The sequence below is a fragment of the Watersipora subatra genome, chromosome 9 (assembly GCF_963576615.1).
Source record: "Watersipora subatra chromosome 9, tzWatSuba1.1, whole genome shotgun sequence".
Classification (NCBI taxonomy): domain Eukaryota; kingdom Metazoa; phylum Bryozoa; class Gymnolaemata; order Cheilostomatida; family Watersiporidae; genus Watersipora; species Watersipora subatra.
Window position 1 is genome coordinate 50,139,741 of NC_088716.1, and position 26,874 is coordinate 50,166,614.

Consider the following 26,874-nt stretch of genomic DNA (forward strand, 5'->3'; position numbering starts at 1 on the left):
TGCGTGGTAATAGTGATCATAGCTTGTTACACGACATTGGATATGCATAGGCTAGCGTGAATAAAATGGAGAGATTTCATTGCTTTTGCAATGTTCTTTATGTATGTTGCATATATTATTATTAACACATTTAATCATTTTCTAAGATACCACTAAAAGTCATGCTGACTATAATTCAATAAATTCACAATTTAGACATTTTGTTACTCATTCTGATTACGCAAGCGTTTTATTTTGAAAAACGTTAAAAGTGGAAATAAATATAACCTTGCGAGCTAGAATGCAAAGCTGTCGTAAGCGCTTTCAATTTTTACTTGGAAAAGCCGATTCAGTACGAACTGTATTTATGGAGTTGTCCTTCTATGTTTCAAAATTGCATCTGAAGTGGCTATAAATTCAGCCAATCCAATCATCGATAACATATTCTTTCTTTAGGCGGCCATGTTGATAAAGCTGAACGTTTTTGTTATAGTTCTCTGACACATAAGCACGAGCTAGCGCATTCAGTTTTATAGGTTTTGAATTACATCACGATATGGAACAGTCGTCTAACGTGGCATTTACTGACGCTGTAGCCCGTGCTAGACAGGTATATATCGTTTAAAGTATTGAACCCCGTAGCTAGTCTGACGTATCGGTGTCTTGTACAGGTCATTCGATTTGATTGTGTAGTAAATATTGTTTTTCGATTTTTTTCAAGTTGCTGCTAAATGATATAAAAGTTGAAATTGCAGATTGCAGCCAAATTGGGAAGTGGAACACCTGGATCTGTAGGTGGTGCTCCAGCATCTGCAAACGGAACAGCTCCATTCACCCCACCGAATCCTCTTACGAGTGGTTTGTCTGACAAGGGTAATCCCAACAACATGCCTTTAGGTGTAAAACGCTCTTTTCCTGGTGGGGCTGGTGATGACGATCATAATGCCAAAAAGTCTGCAGGAGAGCCAGATGGTAAGAATGGGCTATATTTTTATACGAGGTATGGTGGCAAGTAAAATGCCTTGAAGGTTGACTTGCAATAAAATTCACATTACAGTTATTTGGTATCAAAAGATTCACCATGTCTTACTCTGTTGTGTTGTAAGTGCCAAATATGTGGAAATGTGATTACAAGCTCTTAAAAGGTCAAAAGCGAAAAGCCGCCGTAGATTGGAATCTCTTTATTTCGATGACGTAGTCATGAAATTTGGTTATTGTCTTGTCACGTATGTTCTCACGCGAATTGAAAGGCCAATAAAAACTCAATATAAAACTTATCGTAGCACTAGTCTATGACAAGCACTTAGGGTTTTATCGAAGACCCTGTATCAAATATAGATGCTCGCTACTTTACAGTTTTGTTTCGGCTTGGTCTAATCGGCAAGTCGTAATTTGATGTGACCCAATACTTCGCAAATAGTTTTTGCAGCACTTTTCGATTATCACAGCTGACCAACAGGCTCGTCATGATTATCAGACAATGATATGTACTCCTTCGAGGTAAGGTTAAAAAATTAAAAGAATTTTTACGGTAAGTTATAAGATGTCACTGCTAAAAGTGACAGCATTACAATGACCATAAAACAGACGCGTAAGAACAATAGACATGGTTTTATTGAATGCGTGAAGTATATTTGTGAAATATTTCGCCGAATAAGGTTGCATGAAAGTGTAAAGAGAAACCATCTCCCACAACTATGTCACATTTGAGCCGTTTTGGAAAGAGAATCCAAACCACGGCGGTCTTGTGTGGCTGCGATTAACTGTTCGTTTTTTAGCTTTTAAGAGCTTGTAATCACATTTCCACATATTTGGCACCTACAACACAACAGAGTAAGACATGATGAATCTTTTGATACCAAATCACTGTAATGTGAATTTTATTGCAAGTCAACCTTTAATGAATTTTAAACTAGTAGGCGTACCTAATCGTATTTCCACCATGCCCTTGTCTTGTGAACGTTGACAAAAATTTGTTGTACTACTCGTATGTGTTACTCACATTATGTATTACTCATAGTAAGTCATGCGTATTTCAACCCAGGTAGCGACTCATATCGCACAATGAATTCATTACTTCTTGCGTAGTTCAATAGGTTAGGTTATAACCTGGTAAACGAGAGGTTCCAAGATCAAGTCTTCTGCGAGATTTGCTAGATGTTAATTGCTATAGCTGGACAGACCGGACGACAAGCTTTGAGATTTATATACCGTAAGTCCTCATGCTCAAGCCGTGTGGCTTGTGCTCAAAAACAGATGACTCACGGAGGAAAAAATAATCCTCGAACAAGCTGTCTGTGGTATCTACCCACCCTTACCAACAAGACGCATATGCCCACAAACTGCGGCTAAAGACTGAGGTTTTGTCGTCTTTGACCCCTTTGGGAGCGAGAGTGTTGAGACGGGTTTTGCTATACCCCGTCCTCTTGAATAAGAAAACAGGCTACATTAGTACACGTGAAAAGAATTTTCTTTTACTTCCAAGTTCGAATTAAAATTCCTGAACCCTTGCATCAAGAACCTACTTGCCATGTCTCAGCTAGATTTTTATTGCGCTGTCAGAGGGCAAATAGAAGTAGCGGTCGTATAGAGGTAGCGGTCGAATAGAGGTAGCGGTCGAATAGAGGTAGCGGTCGAATAGAGGTAGCGGTCGAATAGAGGTAGCGGTCGAATAGAGGTAGCGGTCGAATAGAGGTAGCGGTCGAATAAAGGTAGCGGTCGAATAGAGGTAGCGGTCGAATTGAGGTAGCGGTCGAATAGAAGTCGTGTTCAAGGGGTTAAATTGTCAGGATAGTGTTATTCATTTGGTTCCAATTTTTTACTTCCACATAAGATACATAATAATATAATAAAAATGTTCTACTGTGCTATTTTATAGCTATCACTGCACAGCTGAGGGCGTTAGCTGACCAGCAAAGAACTTCTGCCAAGGATGCAGCCAAGATGGCAGCCGAGCAGGTGGCAGCAAAACTAAATCAATCGATATCAATGGCACCAAGTGGTGCACCAGTACCTGTAGTTGGTGGACCACATGCTGGGCTAGGCATGTCATCATCTGAGGAATGGTCAATTCCTAATCGAGTGGTTGGTCTAGGTATGTACCTCCATGCATTGTTCAAATTTCCTTTTACATCTGTGTACCCACATTCATTTCAAGCTCGCAGCAATGTAAAAGTTGCAATGTGATACAATATTGATGTCAGTACTTGTGTTGTTTTATGCGAAAGTTTTTGTTGTAATTAGCTTTCTTTAACGCCTCTTTGCTTGTCTGCAGTGATTGGCAGCAAAGGAGAGAGTATTACACAGATCCAAGCTCAGTCGGGCTGTCGTATTCAGATTGCACCTGACCCTCCACCGGGCCAGTCGCTATCTGAACGTCAGGTTTCCTTAAATGGGACTCCTGACTCTATAGCAAAGGCCAAGGACCTCATTAACAAAACCATAAATGAAGCAGGGCATGCTGCCAATGGTGGCATGTCTTCAGATGGTCCCGGTGAGTCATGCAAGTCTAGCTTTCTGCGCAGCACAGCATACTCTTTTGATTTATTTCTGTGTTTCAACCTTGATCATTGTCTCATTAGGACAAGCCACTTTTGAGATGTTGATTCCTGCCAACAAAGTCGGTTTGATCATTGGTAAGGGAGGTGAGACAATAAAACATCTTCAGGGAAAATGTGGATGTAAAATGATGATGGTGCAGGATGGACCTTTTCAAACAGCTCCAGAGAAACCATTGCGCATTACAGGTACCTGTCTCGACGATTCTCTGTTAAAAGCACCTGTAACCGTTACTCGTCTTTCAGTGTGTCACAAAGTGACCGATGTAAAAGTTATTGGTTAGCTTATCTTGATGTTTCTTGTTTGCAGGTGACCCTGGGATGGTTGAGCAGGCCAAGAGAATGGTAACGGACCTCATGAACTCGAAAGACATGCCAGGCAGAGGCCCTGGAGGGGGTTTTAACCAATTTGATGGAGGGATGCCAGAGTCGGTTAGTGCTCATGAACTCATTTGTGCAATTGCTGTTTCTATTGTTGGATGCGTAGTTGAATTGACTCAAGCTGCTCTGCAGCACCAATTATAATAAGCTTTGCTTTAAATGTCTTGAAAAAAGGTTATTTAGAAGCTACTTGATCTGAGTAAAATCTGATAAGTTATTTTGCAATATTTTGTGCTGTGTCCACATTAAATCCAGCTAATTTATTTACCTTAAAGTCTGCCGATCAAGTTTTTGCTGCAACATCCGCAACTAACTGTTTAAAAGTATGCATCAACTATTCAATTCACCCGCTGTCAGACTCGTCTGCCCAATTCTTCAAATCCGATAACCAGTGCTATTGGAGCTATCCTGGGTATTGGGTGAAAAGTAAATTGTGTGTTCTAGTTAACCATTGAGTTTAGCCTTTGAAGGTAAGTACTAACCAGTGATAAATGTTTTTAGACATTAAATGTCTGTTTTAGAGCACATGTATCGTGTTAGCAACCACGTCTCCGGTATTTATTCACACTTGTCCCTAAAAGTTTTCTTTCAGGTGGCTGGTGTTAAATTTGAGAAACTAGCATTCTGTTTGAAACAGCTCCGCAATGTTATCAACTGAATCTCATCAAATCTCACACATGTTATATTTCATATTAACTAGGACTCTTTGTCTGGATAACCTTTTCACCAGTTGTCAATAATTTTGAAAGATAAATCTTTTATTCCTTTGCCACTCGTTCATATCGAGCTATAATTACACCCATATAAGAAAAAAATATAAATAGATATAGAGTGAACCAATCATTTTCATTTTGTCACGTTCATTGCATTTTTTTCAATTAATAATACAATGATAAAAGAAGTTGCCATTTACTGATAGCCATTAGAATACTGTTATCAAATTTTGTTCTGGATACCACAAAGATGGTTGTCTTAATAGCTGCATTCATAATGCAGCTGTGTTTCAATTATTAACAAAGTACTTGAAATGAATTGTATTTACAAATTTGATAATTATTTACCGGTAAGAAACTTTTTTGTACGAAATATCTCTAGAAGGTAAAGTACAATTTTCATCCAAATTATTACTGTGCTACTTTGTTTCAACCATAGTAAATTCGAATTTCAGGGTATTTAAAAATAGTTAGAATTATTTGAATGCATTTCATAAAACATTCCGAGGGTTCCTAAAGCAGTAAAAAGTGAATTTCCAGGAACAGTATAACAAAAAGTGTGACCTACAGTTTTTAAAAAGGCGGTTAAAATCGGCATAAATTAAATCGCTTTGAGCAAATCATGTTGAGAGTATAAGACATTAACCAGCGTCACATTCAAATTATAAGATTTTGGCTTCAAAGTAATTTGTCTATAAAGGCGATAAACTTCACAAGACTTGGTTTTAAATGTAGATGATTTAAGTCTCACTCTCGAAACATTCAATATTTGAAATGTTTAATGTGTCTGTGAAAATATCTTGACTGTTTGAGCCATCTTAAAACAGTCCTTTTTTTCAACCTGCAATGTTCTGCTTTCGCTAGAGAGGCATGAGTGTTGAATGTTAATACAGTTTTAATCAGCTTTTAGTTCATAGAAGCAGCGGTCATGTGCAAAATGTTGAGCTCAACTGTATATAAAAATTTCCTGAAGTATGAGTGGCCAGTATATTGGTCTGTAAAGAGAACACTTTTGACTAACATTGTATTTCTTGTTGCTCTTGTAGAGATTTCCTTTATTTAATATTATACTGTTATTTGTCAGTAACTTTATTTGGTATTATGGTGTATTTCATATCAGGTGCCAGTTCCTCGCGAAGCTGTTGGCATAATTATCGGCAAAGGAGGTGATATGATCAAAACAATTCAAGGAAAGTTCAATGTGAGAATACAGTTTCAGAACGATACTGGTGGTCCACAGCGGATATGTGACATATCAGGATCAAGGGATGATGTGATGGCTGCTGCCCAGCACGTAAATGAACTCATCTCTGATAACCAAGTAAGTGTTTCCTTCTTTTTTCGCTCTCTCCTCCTTTGTCTATTCTCTACCTGCCTGCTCTATTAGTTATCTTCATTTTCTCGCTTTCTTCTGGTGTCAACTATACTGTTGGTTTCAGGCTCATGGACCTTTCATCGTGGTGAGCATCTTGTTCTTTGCTGATGTTTCTTGTTGATGTCTCAGACTGTTCATTTGTGTTTCACATGTTCCTTGTCTGATTTCACTCGTATGTATATATTTTTTATCATTTCAGCCTTTTTTGGTTTGTTGTTCATAGCAGAGAGGAGGTATGGGAATGAGCCGAGGTGGACCTCGGGGTGGACGAGGAGGATTTGGTGGGCCACCAAGAGGAGGGTTTGGTGGGGGTGGTGGTGGTGGCGGCGGTGGTGGTGGAGAGGATCAGGCAACCATGAGAGTGCCCGCCGATCGATGTGGAATCGTCATTGGCAAGGGTAAGTGTTAGTTCACTGGCTTCAGTCCTTCAAAGCCTATGTATGAAAGGTGTATGCCACTTTATACAGTCTGAATTCTCTTTTTTGTTTAATAAGGTTTAGGAGCAAATTTAAGTTTAATTTGATTCAACATTGCTTTGTTAAACTTCATGCAGGTGTATGCACAAACTGAGCAGTAGCATTTAGTATAATGTTTATTATATGAAAGTTGCAGCAGTCTGTTTTGGGGCAAATTAAAAAGTTCAATCTGGCCATATTGGCGGGAAAGGTTAAATGTTAATAAAAATTGTCATTTTCGAAAAAACCCTTTCGCAGGCAAGTTATTTTGGGCAATTTGAGACCCCTGGGCAGATTAATTTTTCATAAATTGATTTAAAAAAAATCATTGATACACTTTTATTTATGATATTTTATACGCGTATTATGTTTTTATTATACAGGTAAATACAAATAAACATTTATAAGTCCAATTCTTATATAAGTGTTTCTCTAGCTATAGTAATTTTGAAAGCAATTGCCCTTGCAGAGGCCTACACCACAGTCTTGACATAATGTGCTTATTATTGTTCCTCTATAGCTTTGCCTATAGCCTTTGGAGGACGCCATGACAGTAAAAGAAAGCTGTTGCATTCTGGGAAAATATTCAGAAAGCAGTAACAGAAGCATAAACAAGCTACAAACAAAAATCTCCATTTTATGCAAATACGTTTTTATTTCAGATTTTTCGTTCATTTAGTATTGCAGAAACGATCGTTTTTTTTTTCAAAATGGCAAATTTTTTTGTTGCTAACAGAGACCAATATATTTTAGTTTACTATTAGTAAAAAAAAATTGAATGAAAAACGCAATAAGCTAGCCAAAAATCAATATATAAAAAACGTTTGCGCGGCGACATAATAGTCGCTCTCTGCCCATTGGTGTCAGTATCGCGAAACGACAATAATGTCGCTCTGCCTTCCAAAGGATTAAGGCAGCATCAAGCTAAAGCTTAAGAGGCTGTTGTGTGTTTTTAAGCTTTTGGCAGCAGCAATATATATATATTTGTTCACGTAAGTGACACTTTCTCAGCTTTTTCATGTAGAACAATTCCGTTTATTAAATTGTTAATTTTTATTCTCAATATTTCAGATGAAGATTAAAATGTTACAAGAGTAAAATGTTACAAGTTATAACAGCTAAGAATATCATACAATTCAAGCTTTTTTTACCTTGCACCCGCATGGTGATATAGACACCCCTGCAATTTATAGCTTGATAATTTATAGTATGAATAAAAATGGATAAGTTGTATATTTATTGTTCTGCAGCTCCACTCAATACAAATGCTGCTTAATAACTTGTCTCCTTGGCATACCACAAATATCCCCTCCAAGTATAACATTAGGATAGGAAGGAATTGATGTTCTGATTCAGTCAGCCAAGGTTTGCCAACTCATAACATCTATTGAATGGTGTGAGCATAATTTATTGTATGATGGACAGGTGGAGAAAACATTCGCAATATCTGTGAGGTATCCGGTGCTCATGTTGAGTTGAACCGTAATGCTCCTCAAGGCCCTGAAAAGGAGTTCACTGTACGAGGTTCACCTGAACAGATTCAGCATGCCATGCACCTCATCAATGAGAAGATTGCTGTGCCTCCTCGAGGAGCACAGGGTGGTGGTCCCGGTGGTCCTGGCTCTCAAGGTCAATACGGCTGCTCTCTTGTTTTACCTTGTGTGTCCTATCCTGTCTAGAAACTAGATTTTGAGACATCTAAACTTTATTCATCAATGCTTGAAGTGAGGGTACATAATTGTGCCATGAAGTCCTGTTTCAAATTAATCATCTTTTTCGATTGTAGACCATTGGATGGTTTGTATTCTTACTGTGAATTTGCTACAGGTGGCTGGGGTGGGCCACAAGGCGGAGGCTATGGAGGAGGAAGCGGCGGGGGAGCACCAGGTGGATGGAACAGCGGTGGAGGTGCAGCGGGACCTCCCGGCGCACCTCAACAGCAGCAGCAACAGCCACAAGGTTGGGGCAACTATAACTACAACCAGTGGGGACAAACTGGTCAACAAGGGCAGCCTGGACAACAAGCCGGACAGCCTGCTGCAGGTGTGTGTTTTTCAGAAAATGGGATGAAACAACACCGTTGTTTTGGTAAAATCTGGCCTTGTAATTATTAAATTTTTTTTTGCACAATACTTTTGTATTGTTGATTTATACTTCATCGTGAGTTACCTTCAAATAGGCTTGTAAAGAGCCAAATGTGTTCAAGTATTTGTCGTCCATTTTGCTTGTTCCGTTTGGAACTCTTTTACCATATTTAAAGATCTTAGCATAATGAAACTGTTGTGTTGCTGACTGTGAGTTCAGCTATGCGTTAGTTTTTACCAAAGATATTTATTAAAGCATTTGTGTGTCCAATTCAAATCATCATGTCTAGGAATTGTTCCATTAAGGCAAAAATTATATATTTTTTCCAATTAGAACTATAACAAATACAAAAATAGCGTTTTCATGTCTGCTTAGGAGCCGTGAAATTGGCTTACCCTATATACTCATGTATAAGTAGAATTTCTGGAATACGATTAAATTTTTGATGGTGGCTTACGCATGAGTAATGTTTATGGAAATAGTGCTGCCGAGTTGTGTTGCCGAATAGAATGTGAATATGGAAAGAAAACTCAGTTATGATAGATGCAATATGAATGCTTAACAAACACTTATAATAGTTGTGGTTCATCATATAAATTTTGTTGAAGTTAGGTCACAGATTTATCGGTATCAAATATCAGTAAAAATGTTGTATATATTATCAGTAAACAAACTTATGACACCACTTTCAATCATAACAAGGCAGCTGCCAGTAATGTGCTGTACTCTCACTGGCCGGTTTTAAATTTAACTCATTCGCAACTGACTAACATTCACGCGATCTACCTTGAATACCGGTCATTTCTCAGAAAAATGCTGTAATTTAACTTTAACTGCTACAAGAAACTAAATTGAGATGAGTTACCCATTCAATTTTCAAAATAACCAGCCAAGTCTCTCTTTCAAATGGCATGAAATTCAGATAAAGACTTCATAATACTTACATGTAGACATACATGACTTACATGTGTCTCAAAGAAGGTAGTGTTAGAAAATTTCTGATTTTCAAAAACCTTTACTTGCTAAAAAGAAAATTAGAATTTCACAATAAAAATGGTAAAAACATAAGTAATTTAGCTAAAAATTATTGTTTGGCTACATACAATACAAAGCTATAAATAATATTTTTATATGTAACAGTTCGTTATGAACATAAAAATCATGAAACTCTATTTTCGAACTCTTCTTCGCAAGTATCATCCTTCAAACCAAAACATCAAATCTACATGCCAATATATCTCAAAGTACTTGTCATAAACATGTTTCAATTAATAAAAAATATGTACAATGATTCTGTTCTTGACTTTTCAGACTTCAAAGACAGCTCTGAGAATCAATATGATCCTATCGAAGGTGAATGATAACTTTAGTCTGTCTATCTAAAAAGTGCATTTTTATTTGAACATAATGATTCAAATTGCCGAAATAGAAAGTTAATAAAAACTTTGAAACATAAGAAATAATGTTTTTATTTTATTTTCGCAGTCTTTCAGTCTTGCCTCTTATGAATATCTATATTCACTTGTGGAGTGGGAAAAAATTGTTCGCGATCAATAAAATTCAATAAAAGATCAATAAAATTCTAAGTCGCCATATTCGGTTTAGGTAGGTGTCAATATGGGTTTGGTATTTTGGTTGTAACTATTGCCAGAAATGTCATTGAGGCATATTTGTAAGTTTTTCTGATTAGCTAGAAATTTTTCTTCATAACTAATCATAAATTTTTTCTATAACTCACAACTAACTGTACATAGAATGGGTAAATTTCCAAGGCGCGATAACTCTCGTTGTTAGCTTAGCTACGATCAAAATCCGCGAGTTAACGAGTAATACATTTGGAACAACGTTGAGCAAATTTTATACCTGTAAATTATGAATAATGTTTAACACCTGTATATTTATATAGACCTCGTTTTATAAATAAATATATATTTTTGTTAGTTTATTTATTAGTCACAGAGTGGCTTGAAATTGAAAACAATAATGGAAAACAGACAATGCTTAGCTCGAATTCTAGTGTGCAGTAATTGCATAAATAATACTGTAAGGAGTCATCCCTAACCTTGTTCAAAGACATGTCGAAGAACTCTATTCTATGGAGTGAAGAAACTTGAAATTTTCAAAGATTTCTTTATTCCGAATAGCAGAAATCAATTTAGTCAATATAATGAGAGACATGAGATAAGAGACATGAGATATAACATGAAAAATACATATAATGGTGCAACTTTTTGTCTTACAACTCCTTATCGACTTGTACATAAGATTGACTTGTAAATAAGATCGACTTGTACATAAGATCGACTTGTACATAAGATCGACTTGTACATAAGATCGACTTGTACATAAGATCGACTTGTACATAAGATCGACTTGTACATAAGATCGACTTGTACATAAGATCGACTTGTACATAAGATCGACTTGTACATAAGATCGACTTGTACATAAGATCGACTTGTACATAAGATCGACTTGTACATAAGATCAATGTATACATACATGTAAGTATATGCAGTAACCATTTCTGCCAGTTCAGTAATTACCTGTGCGTTGATGCTGGAATCTACTAGTACAACAAACTCTACAAGTATCACAGTACTGAATAAATGATTGGAGCGATGCATGTATTGTGTTTAGGAGGAGAACAAGCACAAGGCACAGACCCAGCATGGCAGGCCTATTACGCCGGCTATTATGGACAATATCAGGCCACTGGAGGACAGCAGCAAGGTCAGCCTGGCCAGGGAGCACAGCCAGCAGCTTCCTCTGCACCCGCAGCATCAGCTGCAGCGGCGGCTCCTGCAGCAGCTCAGCCAGCCGCTGGTCAGCCAAGTAAGCATAAAGTTTTAGACCTGCTACATAGAGTGCTGATTAGGAGTCATGAGTGATGCAATAGTCCCACGAGCGAAGCGATTGTTTGGGAGCTTTATGATAAATGCATGTGTGCACACAACTCGTGAAAATTATTCATCAACACCGTCACAAACCCTTGTACCGAAATCTCATCAACAAATTTAACCATTTTTCAATGGAGTCGTTTAAGTATAATAATGATACAAAACACATGTAAACCTATTTAGATATGTTACCAAGTCTTTGAAATTTTTAGACAATATTCTACACCTTACCCATCTGATCGGATAATACATAACTAGACAGATTAATTTGGCCTAAAATCACTATTACAACCTGACAAGCCTTTTTAATCAAAATTAAGACCGGCCAACGAAACGCCGATAAAGCTGTGTGACCGAGATTAGAATCATTAAGTCGTGCGTATTTCATGAGAAAAACGTGCACATTTCACCAGTCTGGCATTGTCCAATTGCCGAAGGTTTCTAATATTTTGCCGTTTTTAATATCTTGCAAAAATATTTAATTATAAGAATAATTATTCGATTTTATAAAATTATTATAAGGATCAATTATAAGAATAATCATTCGAATTTATTTATCCGAAGGTTTTTGTAATAAACGTAGACCGTTTGAGACGTTGACCGATTTACAGGTACAAAATTGTGGTACACAGTTTATCAGCCTATGTTTTTTTTGTCCAATTACCGAAGGTTTCATTAAATTATTTAGAACGTTAGCCAAAATTCTTTACATCTTATGTACACGCTAGGGCCGAACTACAATGCCCCTTTATGACGAGAACATTTTTTTATTTTTCTCCAGTTTGCAGGAAACTTCCAGACATGTGGATGCTGATGCTCGCTTTCTGTTACAGATCGCTGTCAAAACCATTCTACATTCAGCACAACCAACTTTCAAACGCAGCAGCTTGTCATTTTACTTCTAATATTGCATTTCTCCTATTGCAGGGGAGAGATATAAACATATAATCTTTTCCTTTCATCATTGCTGTTTGTTGTACATAATAACACCCAGTACATTACAGCTACCATTGCAGTTCTCCTATTGCACTGCAGTGCCATTTGACTGCTAATATTGCATTTCTCAACCAGCAGTACTCTTTCTTTTTCTAATATCACTTTGGTCGTGGGCTGTATGACAGGGGAATTTCTAGTATATAGTTTTAGGTTTTTGTGTTTCAAATTTTTGTTCACCACTTTTTTTTCATATTGTTAGCAGTCCCTGTGGTTACCTGAGACCCTTTTTGTTAGCACGTTAATCCTTGTCACAGGAAAATGTGGATGTATTGCAGAGATAAACCCAGCAACTGGGCAAGCCGATTACTCTGAGCAATGGGCAGCGTACTATAGGCAAATGGGCTGGCATGACCAGGCTGAGGCTATATTAAAGCAAGCGCAGGGTGGACAGGCACCTGCTCAGTAATGCCATCCATACCATTTCTTCAGTGAACAGGTATGTATCAAGTTTTTCCACAATCACTTGAACATGATGAAATGTTTGTGTAGAGTTTTCGCAAATGTTGCACGCCTTGTTTTGGATATCAAATATGTCAGACAGGTTTAGCTTGGTAAAATGCAGGCATGCAAAACACCAACTCCGAATTGAAATAGGTTTGGCAAAATAACCTGAGCCATTAATTGGCCCATTATATATATTTTCAAAGTCAATCGTTTGGTTATCCTTAGCACTAGTATGTCAGAATCGGTGCAATTTATGTAAACTATGTGGGTGGCTGTGGATGAATGCATTTTATTATAGTGTAAACCTCGCTGACATGCATGAATTTATGCATTGAAATGGAGCAGTTTCAACAACTAGAGCCTTCTTTTGCTTGTCATGTTTGCAGTGAGAGCACAATCCTCACACTAATGATGCTCTTTGTTGCTAAGACTGGTCTAGCATTATCTAATCATGTAGTTCTTTGTAGGTCTCAAGAATTATCACGGTAGGTGCAGCCCATGGCCCTTAACTGTCCTACTTTTAGGCTGGCCCATTGCCCCTTGTACTATAGCATGTGTTTTTGTATTCTCTGTTGCAGATTTATTTGATGTTCGTGTGAAAGATGGATTGTACATACGTATGCTAGTCTAAGGCTGAAACTGTACAAATTTGATATATCCTGGTTGCATAATAATCTTTCCATGACATGTTGATGATACGTTTCTGTATGCGACACCTCCATTTCCTGTTCACCTCGTACCTTTTATGATCATTGATTTGCTAGGCTGTGTACTTCTCATAGTTGACTGCATTACATTGTACATATACATATATATAGATGCTTGTACTACTTCAAACTTTCCATTGTCTGATGGTTCTCTTACAATCTACATGCATTGTCTAATTAAATCTTAGCATGAAATACGGTAACACTGTCTTGTACATGGTGAAATGCTATATATGCAAATGCATAGTTATGCTCTAAGCAGGGTGTATCACCTGTGCTCAGTGTCAGACGGGCAGGAGCTATGGAGGGTGTCCCTCGTGCTAGTGGGTATAGCTTGTAAGTACGCTCGCCGCAACATTTGAGCTCAATTATCATGTGTCAATCCGCATGCTTGTATCCATCCACATTCGCATATACAATGAATACACTACTGGGTTTAGTATATAATAGGAACATCCATGTTGTTTCCATATAGCATCTACATACTTGTTTAGGGCATAAGGTTGTCATAGAAAAATTCACTGTTGCTCGCTGTAGGCTTGTCTTATTCGTTTGGAGTTTTATTCGAGTGGAGATTCGACTTTAAAATACCTTCTCTAGCTAGTTGTGGTAAGCATCCACTTCATGCGCTGGCATTTGTCTTAGCTCTGTATAAAATGCGTTGATATAGGAATTATTTGCTGCATTCTTTGGTCTCTCTCTCAACATTACTGCTGTCATGTCTCTGGCTTATTATGCAACCGATATATCATCAACACGTCTTCAGTTTCTACCAATCTTGTTTCCTTTGGTCTTTGTTGAACGCCACCAGAATCGCTAAATATTGCATGATTTTTATTACTGTCCATTTGCTTATTCGAATTGTGTTAGTTTTATACATTTTATTGCTTTCTTGATTGTACGTAATTGTAGATATTTTTGTCCTTAATTGTCTCAAAATAAATATTTGCACAAAATAGATAAGAGTATGGGAGGTTATATACTTGTCATTTCATACCATAATTGGTCTCCAAAAGTCATAATCGCTAAATTGTAAAAATGACAATAGTGCATATGCGTACAATGAAACGTGTAAGCAATACTTCCATTGTACTATCACTGAAATATATTAACGCTTGTCTTATTTGCATCTTTCATCATCTAGTGGATTTTGAATAATAGACTTGTGTGTCAAGATGAATAAGGGTATGTAAGTCAGGAAGTCCAGAAAGTCCAATGTTTTGTCCGTTTGAGTAAGCGCCTCTTGAACATAAAGCTCATGCTCAGGACTCACTCCACCTGCCTTAAGCTCGATCATTAGCTTTTCCCTTGACATGAGGTTTGTATCAGCATCTCGGCAAGCTTCCCAGAGGTTTTTGCAAAACTGTGTGTTCGTTTCCATTCCTTTCATGTCCATTTGCTTGTACATGCGTCTAGTGAAATTGCTGAAACATTTCAAACTGAGTTTTTTTACCAATCCGACAACACAGCTGCCAAAAGTTTTGCAAAGCTTTGGTTCATGTCTTATCAAAAAACTCGCAAATTTATCACAGCCTATCTAGTGGTATATATGAACAAAAGCATGATAATAATGTAGTTATTAAAAGCTAATTTATATTTGAAAAAAATGCTTCATTGTGCACTTATTTTGCATTGTCTTAGTTTTAGGTTTTTTAGGTTTTCATTGACACCTTGATTTGTGATCTTATCGTAACTCAGTCGGTATTGGAGTCGAACTTAATATCCTTCAGTCAACACTTGATGTGATAAAAAAGCGTTCACATGTTTTCAAGAATATTTCTATTGAAGCAGTAGCTAACCCGATGGTGTGTGAAAATTGATGTTCTTCATCTTGTTTTATGATGCATGCATAGATCCTGAGACATGTTTTGTTCGGTTGTCCTGTGGAGCGTCATGTTCATATAGAAACCCATGCCGGACAAAATGCATAGAATTACTTTCAGCGTAGTAATTTCAACATTTTATAGTAGTGTACTTACTCTAGAGCAGTGATTTTATGTGATAATGCAGCTATTACAGCAAAGCTCCGGAGGTCGCATCCATGTGTAAGATCACACCCAAGAAGCTCGCATATCTATTGAAAAAGAAGCAGTAGTTATCTCCAACCAGACGTGCAAGCATGTTCTAGTAGCAATTATTTTGTTGACTTCTGTCTTTTGTTCACCAGAAGCTACATAAATATATAATCTTTCTAAATATGCAAAACTTGAAAAATATGTTGGTTATACCACAAAGGTGCTTTTACGCAAGTCACTATTGCGTATGAAACTCACCCTTATCAAGTAATGACCTTCCTCAGTGCCCAACTCCTTGTTCACACTGCTTAAAGCCATCAATGTTTCTGTTATACTGAGCTTGTTGGAGCCAATAGGAAGTTCATCGGCGCTACCGAGTAACTGTTTTAGTAAATGTATATACGTACTGATAATCTTTGAGCAAGCTCGTTCCAGCACTTAATTGACACAGCAAATATAAAAAGTACAAGCAATATATACCAACATAAAAAGTACAAATAGTGTATACCAACCGTTTGAAAGACCTCTTGGTACATCGCCAAGATACTTTTGCTGAAGATGCAATATTGAGCAAGCCAATCATCTGCAAAAGATTTATTTGTCAGTTTATTCCGAAATGTGATACAGTAAAGCTCGAAGTAAAAGGGTCGATGTATTCTGAATATGTGAGGTTAAAATTGTGAAACGAGGTAAAATTTGCATCAAGGATATGGCTAATGGTGTTTTCAAGTTGTGAGTGTTATTGGATGGTGAAGGCGTTACTAATTGCTCCCCTTTTCTGGTCCAGCATTCAAAAGCTTGCATTTCTGCTCGGCTGTGAATGTATTGGTGTAGGAAATTTTTGAAGATAATACTACAATTTCAAGACTGCGTATTGATAAAAGAATTATAACAAACTTGAGTTGATCTTGGATACAGCATTTTTCAAGACTAAAAATATCTGTATATGTTTCGGGGAATACATCTCGCTTTGCTCATGTATTGAACTTCCTACCTGTCAAATAGTCGAGTATTGTATGAAAATTTTAACATATGTAGCATGATTCGCCAGGTACCTACCATCAATCTATTTAATCAAAATGCTTATAATTTTCATAGTTATTGCTCACTTTCATTGAAATGAAGATTTCTGCCTGCCTCTGTCTGTTCTAGTTTGGGGTTTCTGTGTTGAGCGCGAGCAAGTTTCATTTTCATAGCCTTACGTTTTCGTTCTTCCGCTAATCTGCAGGATCAAAAAAGACAAGTAACTGAAGTTGAAAGCCACTAATTCCTGTAGTTTTTATCAGGCCAAACAAATGCATGCCTGTATCCATTTGATATCATTAGAGTCAACTTGAATAAATGATGTCAAACAAGTGGATGGTTGCAAGAAAAGTGAGACAAAAACTGCCTTTATCGTACAATTATGCCGTACCTTTGGCGCTCCAACTCGTCTCTAAATTTACCATCAACTTTAGCTTTGCCCCACCTCCTCTTGGCACTCTTTGTTTGGTTGTGTAACGTCTTATCATCTGTGTCTTCTTGCTCAGCACCTTCTCCAGGGTTACCAAAGTCATGCATTGTTGGTGTTGGAGAGCGTGGAATAATGTCAAAGATTATCTCTGGCTCTATCAATGACAGTAGATAAGGGTGACTAAGTAAGTAGTTTTTACATACTGTAAAGCTGTCGTGCCAACAGTGTAGATTGGCTTTCCTTAATTGGAACTATTAAGAAAATTTATTAGGTGTGTAAAACCTTTTTAGGTGACAAGATAACCTACATTCGGGCCCTTTAATGTATAAAATTTCTTTCCGCAAGCTACTATGTTTTTAAGGAAGTCGGCCACTCTATTTGTATAATAAGGTTCACTCTCACAAACCATGCTGTTCTGTATTAGCTTCTTTCAAACTGTCAGAAGTTAAATCATCATCAAACAGCCAATTTTTAGCTATCCTTTCTTTAGCAAAGGCAGTCACTGGTGTGCTAGTGGACAATAAACTGCCTCCTTTCCTGTTGTTCCCTATCTTTTTCCTTCTCTGAACCTGTCAAAATGAAAAAGTATCGGAAACAAGCTACTGGGTTGGTTTTACAAAAGCTATCATCAAGTGAGCTACCATTTAAAAGGATTTGATTCTATTTTCCAAGATACATTGAGATGATTCCTAAGATGTATTTAGCAAACTCGGTGATTAATGTGCTACGGACAGCTGCAAAAGTTATGCTCAAGGGTCTAATATTGGCGAAAATAATTACCATATAAAAATGAACTCATGTAAACTGAAGTTGTGTAACATGTTAACATTTGTTTCGTTGTCACTTATGATGTAGAAAATAATGACAGATGGTGAAACTGCTAGTCCTCATGCTAATCTATACATTTTGGAAAAAATGCAGAATAAAAGCTCAAGAGTTGTCTGATTGGTAGGCGCAATGTTGTATCAAGGTGCGATATAATGGAGATTTGTTAGATGATAATAGGGCCAATAAGGCTGTTTAGATCTACCAAGCAAAAACAAAAGTGTATCATCCTGTACTAATGAATCAAGTGATACATCACTTGTACCACAACTTCAGGACATTGGTTTATACAACAAGAAAATACAGAATAAAAAACTTACTGCATCCGTTGTATTCCAAAATTTATGATCGGCACATTTACCCAATAACCTAATTTATTTGCTTGAGATGTGTTATTTTTCATTCCTGACTGTCAACTGAGTTTCTCAATGAATGAGCCATTGGAAAATAACTAACAACTGAAAACAGTGTGGCTACATTGAATTTTGGTTCTATTTTTATTATTGAACTATTATTACAATTACCCTGTGTCTAAAAAATGAAACCATAATTTCTTTAGTCATTTGACTACCCTCCCTTTTTCCAGTATTCAGCAGGCTAGTATAGAATGATTTGAAGTCTGTTAGGGAAATGGCGTAAAGCATTTCTCCTTACATGAACAAAATTGAAGCAGAGATAAATAAAATGACTACATACTGTGTAGTTACGACTCAAGTCGACTGGCTCAGGAGGTGGAGCTACTGCAATGGTAGGAAAACCTTGATTCGCTACAAGAACAAACCATAGCTACATAATATTTCCGTAAAGCCTCTGTAAATCTCCATTAGCAAATGATAAGTGTGGGATGTAGCCTTTATCAAATTAAGCACATTTAAGAAGTACCACTGTATCCTTAGTATGCACAGGACCCAATTACATACTCAGTGTGTATACCCAAATATACACACAAAAGTACATACTCAGTACCCTCTGCCTACACTACTGTGAGTACACTTGTATACCTAGCCTACACAGCCAGTGCAGTCAAAGCCCTCACTCGTCAGTACACATTTGGAACCAGAACACATAGACCCTCCATCATAGATGCCATCACTTATGCTGGCACATGGGAAGTAGAAAACATGATCACAAGGTACATGAAACAGCATGATGTTATTTAAATATCATTACAGGCAAATTTCCACCGATGATTGTTAATTAAATGAGAAAATTGAATGAAATTGTAAAGCTGCATGTTAACAGCAATAGCAAACCTATATATGTGAATCTCAGTTTGTTTGCGTGTTCTTGTGAAGTTCGGTATGTCCGGTAATAGCTATTAAAATCTCGGAATGGAGACTCCATACCGCAGAAGATTTTATCTTGGAACCGCTCATTCGCCATGCAAATGCCTTACCAATTTAACTGCGCAAGATTGATGGATTCGTTGAGCAATGTATGTTGTTATGTACAATATATGTGTGTTGTGTTATGTAGGTGGAAATACGCTGCAGATCAGCATTATTCTCTGAATTAGAAAGAGCTGTAGTTAACTACATGTAGTTGACTTAAATTAGCCATTGGCAATGTACCAATCTAATGGCAAATGGCATTGTTTATAAGTGTGTCATTGCTATCACTGTTTATAAGCTGATTTAAATACCTGTGCAATGCTGAACATTTCGCTAGTAAAAATATAAAACTAGCATTGCGCGTAACTGGTGCATTGAAGTGATGCCTCAATTTTGGCTAGATTCCGGCTGCTGTAGAAATCAATGTTACAGACCTGGTATAGCCATTTTCGAATTAGTCAAATGAAAAATACTTACACAAAGGTGTAGGGGGTTTGCTGAGCACCTCTATAGGCGATGGATTTTTGGGCTCTTCCACTATGAGTGACGGTAATGTCGCAGTACTGATGTTTTTCTCGATGCTAGGAGTAGGAGATAACTGCGATATGATGGTCTCTAAGGCGTCATCATCATCATCATTGCTTGTTTGTGATAGCACCGCTGAAGATGGTTTGGCTCTAGATGAAACAATACAATAGCATTGGATGGTTCATAAGTATTGTAAGCTGCCACTCAGGTCATGTGACTAACTTTATGGCAAGATATGAGTTTCAAAATTAGCTAATTGTAGTGAAATTTAGTTCTCCCATCTTTGAGTACCGTGTCAGCCTTGGCTGTCGTGGCTTTGCCCCGCGCTCTTTTTTCTTCTTACTTGTCACTTTTTCAAAATCATCTGCTTCCTCGTGTGTCACCAATTTCTACAAAATGTTTATGCATTTGTCAAAACAGCTTTTAACTGATGCGCCATTGAAGGTTCCGACAGAAGTTTGCTCGCCTGTTAAAAAAGAAAGTAGCGATTTTAGTGTACAACGGCATGTGTATTATTAGTAAAAGACAAAGAACTAAAGAGACAAACAAACGAATTTGCAATGCAGACCAAGTCTAATTTTAAAAAATCTATATTTTAACTTTCCATTGTCAAATGTTCCAAAAAGTTATTTTTTATTAATTGCTCCCTCTTGAACAATATCCTTCGTGCTAACTTGAAACCTATGATCCTTACTATATGTTTACATATTATTGTGAGCTCGAAACAAAGTTGTACATACCTGATCATGTTTTAATTTCAACAATAGAGCCGAACTCATCACTTTCTGTAGGCTGGAATGAGACGGCTCGCCTGTAAATCATAGTCAATCCATGAAAATATTCTTCTAGACAAAGGTATGTTACAAGAGCTGCAGAGTCAGCATCAAGCACAGTAATAAGATCAAGGTGCAATTCATAATATAGATACAAGCTACAGATGACACAAAGCTGGTGAAGAGAACCTTGACATAAAATGAGGACAAGCAATACACTCTTAGTTTTCGCCCAGTGAAACATCTATTAATAAGAGTTCAAGAACTTCTACACACAGCAGTGTAAGAAAAATAAGCACACGATTGCAAAGAAAAAGAAAGCACATCTCTACAAGGCACACTACTTGCAGTGGTTCAAACCAAATGAAACTTAAAGAAGTTGTCTGCTCACAACCTGCTGAGTAAACAACTCCCTTAAGAATTCATATGATTTGGACTGGCATGAATCAACTCAGTTGCAGTGATTCAGGGAGTTACGAAGCAGCATTAGTTATTTACCCTAGATGCACATATTTGGGACATCTATCCTCTGCAAACACATAATTTCACAACACATTACACGGCGTTGACATTTTTATTGTGACGATCATGCCTACCTGTTACATGACAAACATGCTAACGCAAATTAACAATGAAAAGTTAGATGGTATTTGCACGAAAGTAATTTAAACAATGATACAAACGACGAAGAATGTCACGGTTGTATTAGTGCTGAAAAGAGCCATTTAACCTCACAGGTTAGTGTAAAATAACTGCAAGATATTGGTTAATGATGTCGCTGACTTCACCCACAATGGCTGCGCTACCTTCGATATCGTCATCAGTGACAAATTGAGGAGAGACATCGGTGAATGCAAGGTCAACTTCAGCTGAGTTTGCATATTGACCATCATTAGCTAACTCCCCATTCCGCTCTGCCAACTCTAACTGTTGCTCTAGCTCCACTTTCTTAGCTGCGGTACTGACAATCTCCTCTTTAGCTATTGGATGATTGACAGAAGTCAGAATCTCAGAACTTGGCGTCTCTTGAAGATTTGGCACTCGGGCATGTTTAAGTAAGTCATCATCACTCTGCACTTCTTGAGGCTTTAACTGTTCATCGATAGTCAGAGGGTGTTGCGAGTCGACATTGTATAGTAAATGTCCTGGGACTACCACCACTTCTCTTTTTTCTGGCTGAGTGACGTTTGGTTGAGTTAAAGGGGTATCTGTTGAGCGGCAGCGCTTGGGTGTTGCCATCAAAATCTGAACAAATTCTTTTGCAATATCCATACCAGAACTTCTTACACGTCGTTGTGGAGCTGTTTTTTTGAAGTTTCTTGTAATGAAGCTGTGGGCACTGGGCACATAGAATGCCGGGAAAGCTTTCAAGCACAGAATAATTTTGGGTAATACCCTTTACATTGCAAAGTAAGATTAATGATGGAAACAAACATTAACGGTCAGCTAAAGCCCTACTCATTTTTACACTCTCAACTGACTTGCATAGAATTGACAGGAATGAAAGAATTTAATTGAATGCAACTCTAAACTCATTTTATTAACAGTGTTTATGCCTTTGTATGCAAAACCAATTCTTCCAGTCTGATTCAATTCGGATTTCAATTCAAAATCCTTTCGTAAATAACTAATCTGTTAAGATAAAGATGATTGGAAAGATTTGAAAATAATAAAAATGCAAATTTAAATGGGCAGAAGTAAGCTTTACAACAAACATTTCAAAAATTATTTATTTTTTGCGAATTATATGAATTTTGCGAAGTATGAATTAGTAATTTTATGAATGTGTTATCAATTCAGGTTGCAATTTAAGTTAATTTTGCTTTTTAAACAACGTCCTTTGTGCTAACCTAAAACTTATAATTGTTACTAAATGTCTATATATTATTGTGATCTCGAAACAATGTTTTACATACCTGATCCTGTTTTAATTTCAACAATTGAGCCAAACTCATTACTTACGTTCAGGAGGCACTAGACTACCCATTTTCACGGTTTATTACTTCTTAAAATATTAAAAGGCATCACTGCTGCCAAGTTTTAGATTAGCCCAAAATAAGCAGTGTCACTTTAAATAGTTGCTAAACATTTTTAGCCCATTTCATTACAAAAAAAAAACATTAAACTGGCTGATCAGCCACAAACCTTATTGATTGTCAAAAATACAATAGCAACATAAAATGGGCAATAAAGTTTTACATTAAGGCGCCCAACTACCGAGTAAGTGAAATAGACTCAGTGACAAACATCTTTCTTTTGGATAATATTTAAGGTTTGTTCCTACATTAATATTTAGTAGCAATAAACAAGATTGTAAGTAAACATAACACAACTACTAAAGTTATTTTGCCATATTCCACGAAACAAATTCTTCTTCAATTATTCGATACCTGTATCTGAGCTAAATGCTCATATCAGCTAAAAAATAAGCCATTTTTTAACTCGTGCTGCTTCTTCCATGATATAAAATGTGTCTCAACACTGACATCAGATAAATATCTAGCCAGGAAGCACAGCAAAAGGTCAGCTAATGAAATAATTTCAATTCAGTTCAGACCCACTAAACAAAGATTAGTGTTTAATAGGCATTCATACCATTTGGTGTGCCGCTCAATGGCTCATTGTAAATCAACTACTTAGGGTGCGTTAACAATTAATTGTAAATCAACGACTTAATGCAAATCAATGATTCAATGCAAATCAATGACTCAATGCAACTCAATGACTCAATGCAAATCAATGACTCAATGTAGATCGATAACTCATTGCAGGTCAATGACTCAATGCAACTCAATGACTCAATATAACTCAATGGCTCAATGCAACTCAATGACTCAATGCAACTCAATGACTCAGTGCAGATCGATCACTCAATGCAGATCAATGACTCAATGCAGATCGATCACTCAATGCAGATCAATGACTCAATGCAAATCAATGACTCAATGCAACTCAATGACTCAATGCAAATCAATGACTCAATGTAGATCGATAACTCATTGCAGGTCAATGACTCAATGCAACTCAATGACTCAATATAACTCAATGGCTCAATGCAACTCAATGACTCAATGCAACTCAATGACTCAATGCAGCTTAATGACTCAATGCAACTCAGTGACTCAATGCAACTCAATGACTCAATTCAACGCAATGCAAATCGATGACTCAATGCAACTCAATTACTCAATGCAACTCAATGACTCAATGCAACTCAATGACTCAATGCAACTCAATGACTCAATGACTCAATATAAATCGAAGACTCATTATAAATCAATATTTTAGTGCCACAGGATGACTGGGTACAACCCCCTTGCATGGTTTAAGTCTTTGAGACTGATAAGTCTTAGGGCTAATTAAACATTAGTGTAATGAAGGGTCCCTTCAGATACCTATCATAGACCACTCTTGAGAATGGAAAAATATCTAGTGTTAACTGGGGTTGCTCGATGAAGAATTGTAGAGGCTTACCAGTATGCATTAATTTGTAGTTATTACCGTAACAATATACCACTTTTGACAATATGTGATCGACTTAGCAATTACTCCATCAATTATAAGTCGACAAATGATATATTTAGCATCCCTCAGAAGCTGTTGTTAAATGATGAGTAGTCATTTATTGTAGCTTACAAATATTAGGTATAGATTTAAATCTCAGGTTACGGTTTCGTAACAATATGTTGTGAGGACATGTGTACCCATATCTGTATTCACTGTCTCGCCGCCTCAGCGATGCTCGCCTACCTTTGTGAACTCTATTTGTGGCAAAATCTACTGAAATTCTTCTAAAATTCTCATAGGTACATGACATAAATATGAAGGGCATACGCAGACTCCATACGCTTACCCCATGAGTATGAAATCAAAAATGTCTCATTGCAATTTGATAAAAACTTACTGACTCATTGAGATTGTATCACTAGGGGGAGCTCTGAATATACTAACCTGTCACAGACGATGTTTCTCTCCTTTCTGATTCAAAGACCAAAGATCCAGAGGCAGCAGAGAAAGCTGCCTCTTGGCTTTTCCTCATTTCAGGGGACTCAAATTGATCATGCTGCATAGAGTCAGCACCTGCCGTTCATGTCAGAGCAAAAGTAGAAAACATAGAAGAAACTTGAGAAAGGAGTTCACAAAGATATCAACTGTCTACTTTCAATTCTCATTCTCATTGACGGTTTGTACCAGTGTGAACTCCCATCTCAACACGACTACCAGCACTACAAGTACGACTACCAACATCTACTACAAGCATGAAAAAGAAAGTCTAAAAGGGAATAAAACAGTTTTAAAATGTCGCTTTTGAATAACCTGGAGTAGACAGCGGCTGCACGAGAAGTCCTAGCTGGTCAGCTATATCATCCTCAGTACAGTTGGATCTCAGCTCATCATGGACTGACTCTACAGACGTAACTTGCTCCTCTGCTAGATCCGTCTGCGCCCTTTTCTGCAGTGAGTAACTACCATGATTGACTAGTACAATAAATTTAAGTTGATCACATCGCAGTGGCACTTTGGGCAAGCTTCTATTGATGTGTACACGCAGGTCATTTGACTTTGAATCAAACATAAAAATGGTTCATTACAATATGTTACACTAACAAATACACAATTTATCTTAACATTCTTATATTAATTAACTGGAGAATTGACTGTTAGTCGCCAATAAACTGGTACATAGCAATCAGGCCGAACATTAAACTCACTTCACTCAAATGACAAGTTTACCTCTTTGCAAAGCGAGCAGTGCTTGCTATAACAAAAATCCTTTCTAGCTTCAGTTTTCTCAGTGCACTGTATGAGGCCTGGAAACCTTCGACAGGTGAGGGGGGACAGTCTACGCTTATCATGAGCATTGTTGAAAAAATTAACCTTTTGCACAAAACTCAGATATGAAATGACTCCATAATCACTCTGAAATAGATATGGCAAGACTTAGTTTTTGCAATGTTTAGCATAATTTAGCCCTGAGGATGGGTGATGGTGGGGCCCGCTTGCCTAAGTTTTTACAAGGAGTTAGAACTTTACTTACGGTGGCTGAACCGAGAGGGTTTGCAAGCAATAGCTCATCAGCATCTTCCGATAGGATGTCTACGATGTTACTGTTCTCTTTCACGGTGAAGTCAACTTCAAAAGGCCCATTTGCGATTTCATTGTATGCAATCAATGTATCTATCACTTCAACCTTCTTTGCGATTTTGGCATAATCCAAGGCAGATAAACCATGGTTGTCTACCTGATTCAAATCAGCACCGTATTTCAAAAGAGCTTCTACAGCCTTCATGTTACCTCGTGAACAGGCAATGTGCAAAGGAGTGCGACCGTTGTTATCTTTTTCCATCAGCCCTACTCCACTCTCCACCAGGTAGTCTATGATGATATCTTGATCATTTGCAGCGGCCACATGGAGTGTATTCATTCCAACTTCATTTTTTGTTGAAAGTGATACTCCACGCTCGACAAGTAGGACAAGAGCTTGAATATTTCCAGATGCTGCTGTACCGTGAATCGAAGTATTTCCCTTGCTCGTTGCTTTGAGGTAGTCAGCACCTTCCGAGATCAAAACATTCATACTCTTCTCTTTTCCATAAGCCGCAGCCAGATGTAGCGGAGTGTGTTCATTCGCGTTCGTGACATCAATGTTGGCACCCTTGGCTAGCAAAAATGAGACCATAGACAAATTTCCTGATTTTGCTGCCTCATGCAGAGGCGTCTCTCCTGAAATGTCAGCTAAGTTGATGTCGGCTCCTCGCTCGACAAGCAGTTGTGATATCGCAATAGAGGACTCCGGTTGAGAACTTAATGATGCCATATGAAGAGCTGTCTGGCCTTTCTTGTCGGCAGCATCGATATGAGCTCCATTGTCAACAAGAAACATGGAGGAGCTCACATCGCCGTACTTAGAAGACAGATGTAACGCGGTCTTCCCGGCAATATTAGTTTGATTGATTAACTCTTTGACTTGCTCTTGCTTTTTTGCTATAGAGATGAGAAGACGAGTCAATTTGTGCTGTTTGTACTTACAAGAGTAGTGTAGGGGACTGTTGCCATAGACATTCAAGGCAAACAATAGTTCAGGCTTACGTTTAAGAATCGCTTTAGCAGCTTTTAAGAGGCCATATTTGCATGTCAAATGTAGCAGAGTGTCGCCTTTTCTGTCACAGGAATCTAAATCAAAGTTGGTGCAAGTGTTTAGTAGCTCAATTGCCAACATTTCATACTTCTTTATAACTGCGAGATGGAGCGGAGTTCTGCCATTCACATCTTTTGCATTGATGTTCGCGTCATGCTTCAGTAGCAATGCTATAATAGGCTCGCAGTTACTGTCTACCGCTTGGTGAAGAGGAGTCG

General features: G+C 37.5%; 3 protein-coding genes across 6 annotated transcripts in view; 1 reads left to right on the plus strand and 2 right to left on the minus strand.

Annotated features, from left to right (window-relative positions):
- Positions 1-440: 440 nt before the first annotated feature.
- LOC137403508 (far upstream element-binding protein 3-like) lies at positions 441-13,722 on the plus strand. 4 transcript variants are annotated; one of them, XM_068089442.1, is made up of 15 exons: positions 441-589; positions 735-951; positions 2,858-3,073; positions 3,254-3,472; positions 3,561-3,725; positions 3,847-3,968; positions 5,751-5,951; positions 6,070-6,090; positions 6,229-6,403; positions 7,886-8,089; positions 8,288-8,503; positions 9,857-9,898; positions 11,186-11,380; positions 12,717-12,877; positions 13,464-13,722. In XM_068089442.1, exons 1-14 carry the CDS (start codon positions 536-538, stop codon positions 12,845-12,847), a joined length of 2,178 nt encoding a protein of 725 aa, XP_067945543.1. In that variant the 5' UTR covers positions 441-535; the 3' UTR covers positions 12,848-12,877; positions 13,464-13,722. The 4 variants fall into 4 exon arrangements, with proteins under 4 accessions (XP_067945543.1, XP_067945545.1, XP_067945544.1 ...); XM_068089444.1 differs by lacking the exon at positions 9,857-9,898; XM_068089443.1 differs by lacking the exon at positions 6,070-6,090.
- Positions 13,723-14,552: 830 nt separating this feature from the next.
- Positions 14,553-15,967, minus strand: LOC137403509 (uncharacterized). The gene is made up of 3 exons (XM_068089446.1): positions 15,866-15,967; positions 15,572-15,666; positions 14,553-15,016 (listed from the first exon to the last, which is right to left on the minus strand). Exons 1-3 carry the CDS (start codon positions 15,923-15,925, stop codon positions 14,713-14,715), a joined length of 459 nt encoding a protein of 152 aa, XP_067945547.1. The 5' UTR covers positions 15,926-15,967; the 3' UTR covers positions 14,553-14,712.
- A 738-nt stretch (positions 15,968-16,705) lies between these two features.
- Positions 16,706-26,874, minus strand: part of LOC137405176 (ankyrin repeat domain-containing protein 50-like) — a 32,653-nt gene continuing 22,484 nt past the window's right edge. The window contains exons 6-15 of the mRNA XM_068091404.1: positions 26,745-26,870; positions 25,556-26,417; positions 24,835-24,970; positions 20,485-20,555; positions 20,036-20,133; positions 19,694-19,893; positions 18,582-18,652; positions 17,467-17,629; positions 17,022-17,214; positions 16,706-16,829 (exon numbers count right to left, since the gene is read on the minus strand). Of these exons, the coding sequence (XP_067947505.1) occupies positions 16,706-16,829; positions 17,022-17,214; positions 17,467-17,629; positions 18,582-18,652; positions 19,694-19,893; positions 20,036-20,133; positions 20,485-20,555; positions 24,835-24,970; positions 25,556-26,417; positions 26,745-26,870 (2,044 nt within the window). The remainder of the gene's footprint in view (positions 16,830-17,021; positions 17,215-17,466; positions 17,630-18,581; positions 18,653-19,693; positions 19,894-20,035; positions 20,134-20,484; positions 20,556-24,834; positions 24,971-25,555; positions 26,418-26,744; positions 26,871-26,874) is intronic.

Bases quoted from the DNA above. Each gene is read 5' to 3' on its own strand.
- LOC137403509 (XM_068089446.1), bottom strand. From the start codon at position 15,925: ATGGCTTTAAGCAGTGTGAACAAGGAGTTGGGCACTGAGGAAGGTCAT. The intron at 15,667-15,865 runs GTGAGTTTCATA...CTTTTTCAATAG, and splicing joins AAGGTCATTACTTGATAAGG to ATATGCGAGCTTCTTGGGTG. The intron at 15,017-15,571 runs GTAAGTACACTA...GAAATGTTTCAG, and splicing joins CATAAAATCACTGCTCTAGA to CAATTTCACTAGACGCATGT.
- LOC137403508 (XM_068089442.1), top strand. From the start codon at position 536: ATGGAACAGTCGTCTAACGTGGCATTTACTGACGCTGTAGCCCGTGCT. The intron at 3,074-3,253 runs GTATGTACCTCC...GCTTGTCTGCAG, and splicing joins TAATCGAGTGGTTGGTCTAG to TGATTGGCAGCAAAGGAGAG. The intron at 9,899-11,185 runs GTGAATGATAAC...TATTGTGTTTAG, and splicing joins TCAATATGATCCTATCGAAG to GAGGAGAACAAGCACAAGGC.